The following is an 11,719-nucleotide window of genomic DNA, read 5'->3' as shown; positions in this document are numbered from 1 at the left end:
CTTATTTGCGAAATGATTTTTATTTGTTTCGGATAGCAAGCTATGATATATTGATGATTAAACTTCAGTCTAGAGGTAGTATACAGTCCGTCCGAACGCGATTATCCGGTGCTCTCTTTTCTAGGACTTCTCTAATATCCGGATGCGTAAAAGCAGTGAAGACCTCCCCTCCCTCCCCTTCCCCCCAAAAAGTGATTTTAACTCAATCAAAACTCCTACAAAACTCACGCGATCCACCTTTGATATTTCCTACAGAAACGTGTTGGATTTGTGCTGTAAAATGTTTCAATATTCAAATCATTCTTTACTATAGTTTTAAGTAGGCTATGATACACTACTTTTGCATTATACACTGCGTGATGTAAACTACGTACCTACCACTGGGACAATAACCTATACTTGAAGTCTTATACTATGTAGTACACTGTAGATCCTATACATCAACATTTTTTTTTTCTCCCATAGCCGCACATTTCGGCCTATTCGGACGGACGCCGCGGCGCGCCGGTCCAGACATGACCAGAGGTCGCACGGTCATTTAGGTCGCTTCTCAAAGCCTCGTTTCTTTCTGTGATAATATCTTTGAAACCTTAGTTTTGGGATACCATGGGACATCCCGAGGTAAAGTAAGACAGATGATGAGTAATAAATCTTGAAATACACGTAATTTGCCTTTCATGTTTTGTTTTGTTGCTTTTTTGTGTATGTTGTACTTTCTTCTTTGCAACTTAGTGTACATTCTCTAATGGTACAGTTTTGCTCCTAAAATGTATCTCTCTTGATTGGAATTTGTATCCTATTCATTTGTAAAGGAATCGGCCGTGATAGGTCTTATATAGCTTTTTCTGATTCCCACACGCGCTATATAATATCCATATCTTCGTATCATTCTCTTGTCTTCCATGTAAACGTAATGTGCAATAATTATGATGTTATGTCGGTGATTTTGTGTTTTCTTTTCTTAGCATGTGGAATAAAATGAATTGAATTGAATTGAATTGAATTGAATTGAATTATCTCTTATCTCATCAAGGTCTGGGTGATTTTACTACAGATATTTATATCTTGTCCATGTACGAATGACAACTTCAATCACTAAATCTCTAGGAGGGATCTAGGTCTTTGAATGCTTTTCTAACAGATTCTTGGCGCCATACCAATGGTGAATGAATGAATAATAGAATGAATCAATGAATCAATCAACCAATCAACTCTGATCTCACTGTATATCCTGTGTTATAATAGAGGGGAAGTGTTGAATCCATTCAAATCTGCGCAAAACCAGTCAGGAAAAATCAAAACCTTGCCAATTTTGAGGCAGAAACATTATAATTATTGTGTATCAAATCCAAGGATCAGTTTTCAGTAAGTTTGCCCATTACAGACCTTGATACTTCTGCTAGCTCTAAGACCAAAATAGGGCCCAAATGTAAGAAAATTCGTTATTCTACTTTATGAAATATTATTAATAGATATAGCAATAAAATGTATTGTCTGATGGGACTTCATGGTTACGTATAGTCGAGAGGGGCTCCGGTGAAAGACAGGAATATTGAAAGGTACTCTGTTCGATTTGGTGTTTATTGATAATTTCATAATGCATATATAATTAGGTGTTCGTGTGTGTGTCTGCGCGTAGCTATGAGAATTTATTTGCAAATGTACGAACTTTTGCATTTGTGTCAAAACTCAGAATGCATTAAGATAATCATGGCCTTCAAGAGTGTTCTATGAACGTCGGCTGATCAGCCCATCAAAATCATGGATTAAATCGATTACGTCATCGAACCGTGCTACAGCTATTCAACCTTTCATTTCTTATCTTAATGGTGTGCAGGTTTCAGAACTATCCCCCCCCCCCCCACACACACACACACATTATATGTATCATTACCATTACTTCCATTTCTAACCACAAGACACAAAAATAAATCTCCCCAGAGGGCGCAGTATAATACGCATTGATGTCTCACTGTCGTCGGAGCGAGCTTAATTAATGAGATAGCACAATATCGGTTGAGTTGGGGCTTCAGGTTTGCAACGGTCTTTTTTATGACGATTTTTTAAATGAGAAACATCTTTAAAAATATGAAAGAGCATATAATTGTAAGAGGAATTCAAAGTTTATGTAATAAATATTGGTTTTGAAATGGCTGAGATATCCAAAACAAAGCAATACTAATAAAAGGTACGACCCAACTTTGATTAGGATCACTTTGTTGTACTTTGTTTTTGGATTATATCTCAGTCATTTCAAAACCGACTTTCATAAAATAAACTTTGAATTCCTCTTAGAGTTTTGTGCTCTATGACATTTCACAAAGTGGTTTCTGAGTATCTCGCGAAAAGTTAAAAGCTGAATCCTCACCTCAACCAATACTATACCATCCCTTTAACAATGTATACGTTGTATGACATTTATTTTTCCATGTATCTATTATATGTATATATATATATATATATATATATATATATATATATACATATAATGAAAACTTTGAGCAAGGAAACCCATTTTCTTTGCTCAAAGTTTTCACTATTTATTATTTGTTTCTGGTCAGTTTTCCCCTTCTTGTTTATATATATATATATATATATATATATATATATATATATATAATATATATATAAACTCCTCAAAATAAGTTCTGCAAATTAAAGATTGACAGATCATATTTCTCTTATACCAACATTATCTTCATTAATTATGACATCATAAGAGAGCCTGATTAATTATCTTTAAAATGACACCTCACTTGCTATGATTGGGTGTTCTTGGAATGTGCAAAACAGCTGAGTATGGGGACAGATCAAAAGTGAAAAGTCGCAACAATCTGGTATTGATAATGTAAAGTTTTGATGAAAAAAAAGGCCACTGGAATAAGTAATGCTGAAATGACAGCACTTTCAAAAACTCCCATTTCCTAGACATTAGATGACTGTTTGGTCAACCTTTATGTTTAATTTTGATCTGCAGATACTACTGCAGTTTTTAATTCATGGATGAAGCCTGGAATCTAATGATAATGTCACAATGCATTCTTTTCAATCACATTCCTTCCCTGAAACGACAAAGCAAATGAAAATTACAGTGCTTGACATATATGTTTGCTCTATCTTGCAACATTTCACATTTGGCCTTTCCTCATACTCAGTCATACTGTGCATTCCAGGAATACCCAATTATAGCAAGTGGGATGTCATTTTAAAGATAAGTAATCAGGCTTTCTTATGATGTCACATTTGAATGAAATGATATAGTTTTGAGAGAAATATGATACGTCAAATTAGATTTGCAAAACTTTTTTTGAGGAGTTTATATATATATATGTATCTGTAAATCGTTTTTTCATATATTTAGATGTATATTATATATACATATTTAGAATGTATAATCTATATTAATTTATATTTCATAACAGAAGCAGGCATTCAAGTTTGCTATGTGGTGATTAACCATTATTTTCAAAAGACTTTTTTTTTCTTTCATAATATATTCATAAAAAGGAGATAACATTTTTACAAGCCTGAAGACACTGCAACATTTTGAAAGCAAACAAGCAAACAAACAAAAACGAGTTTATAATGAAGAACTGCTATGGGATTATATGCGTCACTACACCATTAGCATCACGGACACTGCAACAAATGATTACGATTATATTCATGATTATAATGATTATACAAATGATGGAAAATTACGAAAATTAATATCTTATATCAGCAAAATTGTGCAGCAAATATTTGATTCATGCTTTTTGAGACGACCTTTTAGCAGTAATGGTTCATCGTGATTTTGGACTTTACGGGTAAAAAGGCTTCTATAATTTGCCTGTGAAATGGACAAAATATTAATGCAGTTGAGCATTAATCAAATTCCTTTCAAAAATGTCTAAGTTCTTTTTATCCTTTATTCTTTTTCAAATATTTGTAAACATATCAACGTAAGGTTTTCGACTCCTTTCTTAATAGAATTATACTTGAATTTTTTTTATACAGAATATATATATATTTCATGAGTGCGACATTACCTCTTCATATCGCCTCTGTATGTTTATAATTATCTCAATTTTCAGAGTTAATTAAACTTGATGCCTGAAATTCAACTCTCGCTTTAATTCAGATATTTGTTTTGCGTGAAATCAAGTAAGTTTTTTTTTATCACCAAAATTTTCAAACTCATAAGTTCTCAGCTTAAAATCAGCAAATAGTGTGTGCATAGTATACATTTGTTGGTTTGGTTGTATAATTGCCAAATACATACACAAGACATGCAAGATATATTGTGCAGACCTTTCATTTTTTACAATGAAGATAACAGTGTCAAACCTTTCAAAATTGTGGCAGTAGGTACGGAATATTTATTAAGGCTAACGTGCACCATCAAGATGAAGGACAACTTCAAAAAGGGGTCATGCACTCTAGAATTTAGGAGAAGTCTGCTCCATAGAGGTACTGTATGAGACGTATATAATGTGACTTAGCTTTTGACGTTAGACAGATTATATTTTATATCTATCATCTGTACAGGAAGGGCAGATGAAACCTTGAAACAAAAGGGTAAGGTTGCCGATTCGTGAATACCCCATCTGTGATTTTTCCTGTGGTTCACCAGTTTTGCTTGCCATTGATTAATATTCAGTGAGATTATTCAAAGACATCACATTGCTATCTATATGTTTAAATGATCTTCATTCTAGAAATGTGAAAATAAATGTATTGAATTGAATGAAATATGTAATTAAAATTTGTGTTTTTGAAGTTCTTCGTAGAATTTCATCCCAGCGTCCGATAGTCGTAGGACGTCGGCGGGTAGCTGGTCACGTGGGATGAGCTTGGAAAGTGGCATGAAACAGCTACTCTTCATGGCTGTTTCGTACATGGTGACGAAATCTTTTGCCACCGCCTCCCCGGGCGCCTTCCATGAGTCGGCTACGGCTGTTGACGAATCCCACTGGAGCAAGGAGTCCGAATAGGGGAGCCCAACCAGTCGGCAAAACTTCGACAACACTTCGGAAGGTCTCGCCAGCAGATCGTCGGAGTCGAGGACAATCGGTTCCGGGTCGAGGCCTGACTCGCGCACGTATACCCACAGAGAATGGAGATCTTGATAAAACGTCTTCGACGGAAGAAGGAAATCTTCAACCCCGAAGTCAAACGTTTCCAAGTTCCTGGCATCCCCTTTCAGCACGCCCATGGACGTGAGCTGCTTGAAGGCTGCTCTTCTGTAAGACGAATACGCCCTCACTGGGTGACGGATGAGGAACACGTGTCTGTACCCGGCTGGGATGTAGGCGCGGCTATCCTTGTCTCTCACACCAAACGCCATATCCTTGACTATCACGTACTTGGCAGTTGTCGATTCCAACGCTTTCTTGACTGCTGAAAACCTGCAACCATAATGACCATAAACCACAAGAGATCAATGGAAATTAGACTGTAATAATCTTCCCGCCGTTTTAGCACGTTAGATTTACCAGATTTGTAGGGAAAATCTATACCTCATGTGGAAAATTAATAGAACTGATCTGCATGTAGATCAGTATTATGTATCATGAGAAATGAAGGAGACTTCCATTTAATTTTCAAACTTCAGCATTTGAGCATCTCTAAGTTGGTTCTAATCAGTACAGAGTTTCAGAATTTATAGTGAGATAACAGGAATGAGGATATATTCAAAATTCACGAAAAAAAATCACAATGAACGAGGATTGCGACAAAGTAGCTTCACATAGGAAGCATGCGTAATTCTACGCAGGCGAAGTTGTTAAGCAAGTGATGGTATAGTTGTCGAATTACATTGCTACATTCTGTCTTTCTGTTTCATTTCCATCTGAGAAGATGGCTGGATAGGCCATATTCAGCTGCAATAGCTGGTCTTCAATGGAGTCCAGTTCGATGTACCCGATCACCGGGTTGAACACCCTGCTCTTTACGATGAATGAATGAAGTGTGATCTTTTACACCCATGAGTTGTGACTCTCTCACACACTGGACCTCAATTTTATGTCCTATCCGAGGGACACAATACGCTCCTCCTTAGTACCAAAAATAATAATAATAATAATAATAATAATAATGATATACCATAGCAGTCTATGAAGGAATCTGGGGGGTGTTTCATAAAGCTGTTCTTAAAGTTACGAACGACTTAAGAACGACTGGTGATCAGGTCTTGTGCAGAATTACTGAAATTCTGATAAATATAGCTCATTAGAACTGATCACCAGTCGTTCTTAAGTCGTTCGTAACTTTAAGAACAGCTTTATGAAACACCCCCCCCCCCCCCCCCCCATTCAAGTTTGCAAAAGTCTAAACCAGAACTTTAAACGTTGATGGCGCTATTCTAGTACAACAACCAGTGCCGTATATACGGCACTGACAACAACCAGAGCCTTCGAAAAGGCTCTGGCAACAACTACGGTCCCTTCATACATCAGAATTCTGATATAATACAAACTGTACCTGCATATAGGTAAAAGAGACTCTAACAACGAACGCAGCACCATCATGGTATCATACTCATCAAAACTGTGTTATACACTTTTGATGATAGTTTTGAGAGAGAGAGAGAGGGGGGGGGGGGGAATCCAGACGTAGGAAGCACTTGAACATGTTTGTATTTAAATCAACTCATAATAATGTTATCCTCATCTATGAATGATATGTTCCAGCCTTCCCGTTACTCATATTCTCTTCGTAACGCAGGGAACATTCTTCTCCCAAAGCCTCGTACTGATTATTGTAAAAGAACAACATATTATAGGGGATCAATGCAATACAATTCACTGCCTTATACCTTGAAGCTGACCTCAAGTCCAGATATATTTTTTAAGGGATTAGAAAATTCTATTTCTGATTTTATGTGACTCTTGTTTATGTAGCGTGTAGATGTATATCCCTCATTCAGTTTCTTTCTCTGTTGAATATACTTAGATGTGTTTTTTGTGTGTGTGTGTGTTTATATTTTATCATCGAAGTTTATAATTGTACATAATTCACAGCTGAAATACTTCTCTGAATGTTTGTATTTTCTTTTTATGTAACCACGTAGATGCCTGTTTTTGTGTTTACATATTCATTATTGAACTTTATGATTGTATATAATTTACAGCTGATATATTTCTCTGAATGTTTGTATTTTCTTCCTATGTCACTATATTGTTTGTTTATATTTCTCATGTAAGGGACCCCTCTGTAAAACAGCGCTGTTACGATAACAGTGCTGAGTAGGGTCATCCCTCCGTTGAAGATTTATTTTATGTAACATATCTTTGTTTGTATATCTTTTAATGACGGAAAATAAATACAATACAATACAATACAATACAATACAATACAATACAATACAATACAATACAATACAATACGTTCTTTATTGTTTATTTTGGTTCGGTTATAACGAAAAATTTCGATATAACGAAAGAAAACTGCCGGTCCCGAGGACTTCGTTATAATGGGAGTCCACTGTATCATTTTATGGGCATCCTTTTGCCTTGTTCATGCCAATATTACGATAGGCTGGTTCTCTAGTGCATTTAAATTTATAGACTGACATCTTTCTTCACTGTGTTGTGGACTTACTGCATGTAAAAAGTTATTCCATCAACCTGTGCATCTCGATGCATTTCAATACTTGGAATCTAATTCGTATGCATTTGATCTTGCACTGTGAAGGCAAGGCTTTAGCACGCAAGTAAAATAGAAATATGCATTAAACTTTATTATGGTGAGAAAGCAAGTGTATTAACCACTTTACTAAAGGGCGGAATATCTACTAAGGTAACACCTTAAACATCGGCAAAAAAGACACTGTTAAAGTTGATATCATAATGCATATTTAAGTTATATTAATAGAGAGATATCGTTTAAACGGAATGGAAGACGTTTCATTTCATTGGAAATAAAAAAGAGAGAGATTTAAGAATGTCATATTTTGATGCGAGCTAGATAATCATATCAGTTCCCAACCAAATGTATTAAGGCAAATCAGAAAAACAATGATGCCACTGCCTTGCGAATTTCCTTTTGATAGACCCGCACCAATTTGAAGGCTGTACCAAATTTCCTCTTTTCAACGGAAATTATCTTGACAGATGATATCTGATAATTATCGAATTATTCTTGCTTTTTGATAACAGAAGATTGATAAAACAATCTGAAATGTTGGCTTGTGATGTCTAAATTTATCAAGCATGCTGCTAAGGTTATATCAATTCTGTGGGACCACTGCGGCACAATGACTCCTGTCTCTCAATCAGAGAACTCGAGTTCGAATCCAGTCCAGTACTTAGTCCTTACGAAAGATATTTTATCAACCATGTCCCTCTCGACCCAGGTGTATAAATGGGTACTTGGCAACGCTAGGGTAATTAGAATGGCAGGGCCCACTGTAGAGCAGTGTCAACACTGTGGTGGCTACCTTGGATTTAAAAAAGGCCATATTGTCATTATTATTATTATTACTACCTTGTGAACACCGTGGTGAACAAAAGAATGGAAGAGTTGTAAGATGCTGACATCACAACTTTTTAGATTATGACACAATGTAATGTGCTGTCTTTGCAAACATGATAACCGTTCCGTGAAAACCAGCAAACATTTCAATACCACGACTCTATGTTCATGCATACACTGTTATAATATGTGTGATATTGAGGAAACATCTGACATTCTTCTTTCTAGGAAGAATTCATTTAAATCAATTTGAATTTAGAGTTGCAGTATGTTTGACAATGTTTTAAACGTTGTAAATATACTGCACCTATTTAATGGACACATCCTTAGAGGGGAGTTTACTTTAAAAAGTATATCTATTCAGTGAACAAAGGAATATTATTCATCTATTTATTTACTTATCTATTAGTTATTCATTTTTTATTTGTTTATCTATATACTTATCTATTTATCTATTTATTCATTTATTTATTTATTTATTCATTCATTCATTCATTTATTCATTCATACATTTCGACAGGACAAGAATATCGGCGAATAAATGCTGCTTCACATCAAAGTCTTGTAAAATATCCGAGTTAGTATGAATATGAAAAAAGTGGTTAAATTAAAAGAGAAAATGCCCAGCTGAAATCATTGATACATTTTACAACCAGGCAACATGCCAGGCGTTGAAAATGACAGAAATCAATGAAAGTTAAAATAATTGTATTCAAATCTATTTTAAAAACATGGCACGTATACAATCAAAGCCCTTGATATAGTCTGGGTATGACCAGAAGCTAAACCTTTACCGAATAGTTTTGGTGATTTTACCCTATTTCGAGGGAGCTTAATCCAAATAATCCAAATTAAAACATCGCCATTTCGTAGGCAGTATCTTCGACACAAACATAGGGGTATAGGGACATCTACACAATATATACATTTGGTATAAATCTGATCATTCATTGCCGATTTATCTTAAGTACACAGACAGACAAACACACAGACAAACATAAGGAACAGAAAACATAACCTCCGCAGGCCATAGGTTACACCTATATACAGTCGGAGGTGAAAATATTATCATTTCCACAGCGGAGTGTTATTGTTAATTAAGTGAATCAACGTAGAAGTATACACCTCAGTATAGTTTAAGGAAAATCGGACAAACCGTTCACATGTGCCGTTTTCGATGGATAAGAAGACTACATACAACAATTAATGATGTCACATGTAGGGCAAGGATTTGACGGGGAAAAATGGGAGAATTGAAAATATGTTCATTTTTGACCATTTTTAAAGAGTGCTTGACGTACCTCTTTTAGAAGTCAGGAGGCATAACTTTTACCTGAACATTCTGTCAGTAACAAGTCGAAGGAGTATGTTTTTTAAACAAAAAATATGTATTTTGTGAAATTACTTCATTCTCTTCATATCGTGTTGTCACAAATGTACACACTAGTAGTTATGTACATGTATGATGTACTGTATGCATGGTTGTTTTAATGTGTATGTACACAGGTTGACCAGATTAATGGAGAACATTCTATGTGGTATAGATATAGTACATACAGGCTGACCAGATAAGTGGAGAATTTTCTAGGTGGTATACAATGTAGCTATACAGTACATGCATGTAGCAGGAAATACATTATAGCTCACTCAATCTAGAATGATTTCACCCATTCCAGAAAGTTCTGGGAAGTGCTAACATATTTGGCTGAGTGAGGCACTGTCCCTGTAGCCCAATGTGATTGGTAGTTATTCTTGGCAATGATGTTTTGTACATAGTTAGGCAGTGAGTCATCCAAGTTTCCTGGAACTTAGACTGGCTAGTAGGTTGGAGAGAGTTATAGAATGTGCTAGAAGGGGGTGAATGGATAGTATATAAGCCAGAGAAATTCTGCAGTAGGCAGAGTACCCAACACCTCTGCTCTGAGAGTTACGTAACTTCTGGCTCTGAAGCGACTTGTTATAGTCAGTCCTGTGTTACCTGCTGACCTGTTATGTTTGTGGAGATACTTGGCCTGGGAGACATTTTGCCTGCAGAGAATTAATGTGCCTTCATTGGACTCCATATTTTAATGTCAACGGACATTGCTATGGCAAAGCTGTGATGGGCTGGATTCTTAGCTGAACGTTATTAAGTGAATCATCATTCAACGCATCAACTGGACGTGGTCGTCACAACGTTTGGACTCTGCACGTTTCGCCGTGGACATATTTCGTGGATTTTACCCCGGATCTATACCGTGGACTATCGTAACCTGCGCCTCTGGAGTTACGTCGAAGGAATCATTCATCGGTGCATCACGGATCATTCATTTGTGCATCAAGCATCGTATTTGGACATTTCCAGGGATATTGCGTGTAATGTGTACGTAAGTGATTCCATTACTGACTTATATTTGTTTCTCGTGATCATTATTGTATTGATGTGACGCCGATTACCAGTCTGTACCCACAATATCACCGTTAATAAACCGCCTGAACATTAGTTGATTGTTTCTTTTGTGCGATCATTCTCGGAGTGATTTTGGTCGTAACAGTGTTCCACCTGTAACATTAAGAATTGTTGTAGTTTTCTTGTTTGACGCTACCGAACCTTTAAACGTTCATAACTTTTGAACGGACTGTCTGATTTTCCTCAAACCGCACAGGTGTGTACCTTGGTATACATGTACTTCCTTGTGTGTACTAACATTATTTCTGCATTTACTGGATCCATAAGGTTAAGTTCCCAGCTATATATACAGTTGACTACGGAATGATAAAAGAGGAATGAATATTGGCTGTGAACCTACGCAATACGGTCTGCCTCGATCTTGGAGCCCACGATATTGGACAGAATTTCAGCAGCCGAAGCGATCGCCTCCTCGTTCCCATCGTACACCTTGGGCAGGTCCCGGCCGACAGCCTGCTTGTACACGTTGGCGGCGGTTTCGCTGTAACAGAACGGCTCGAACCAGACTTCGAGTCCCTCAATGGCGCTGAGACATTTAGCGAGCGCCGTGGAGATCGTCCGCGGCATACACCAGACGATGAGGCGCACAGAAGCTGGGGTAGACGCCATTGTGTGGCGAGTTGGAGTTTACAGGTGTGTAGTTGCAGTGTGAACCTGATAGCATTTGGCAGCCGAGTTTTTCTTTACCCAGGAGACATTGTAGAGTGCGTGGGGTGCATGAGACCGTGTAAATACATGTATCAAACGTTGGGGTCACGCTAGGGCCTATATTTGCTCGTGTTATCATTATGCGGCTGCGACTGGAAGGTCCAC

At 36.8% G+C, this 11,719-nt stretch overlaps 1 protein-coding gene across 1 annotated transcript; it reads right to left on the bottom strand.

Annotated features, from left to right (window-relative positions):
* Nucleotides 1-4,741: 4,741 nt before the first annotated feature.
* LOC139731169 (uncharacterized) lies at nt 4,742-11,515 on the bottom strand. Its single transcript, XM_071642050.1, has 2 exons — nt 11,247-11,515; nt 4,742-5,390 (listed from the first exon to the last, which is right to left on the bottom strand). The coding sequence occupies exons 1-2, from the start codon at nt 11,513-11,515 to the stop codon at nt 4,742-4,744; spliced, it is 918 nt and encodes a 305-aa protein (XP_071498151.1).
* Nucleotides 11,516-11,719: the final 204 nt, after the last annotated feature.

The sequence above is a fragment of the Diadema antillarum genome, unplaced genomic scaffold (genome assembly GCF_040938485.1).
Source record: "Diadema antillarum isolate AM-2024a unplaced genomic scaffold, OU_Dant_1.0 seq00000364_RagTag, whole genome shotgun sequence".
Lineage (NCBI taxonomy): Eukaryota > Metazoa > Echinodermata > Echinoidea > Diadematoida > Diadematidae > Diadema > Diadema antillarum.
The sequence above is the reverse complement of the archived record's forward strand: the minus strand, read 5'-3'. Positions and strand labels throughout refer to the sequence as shown.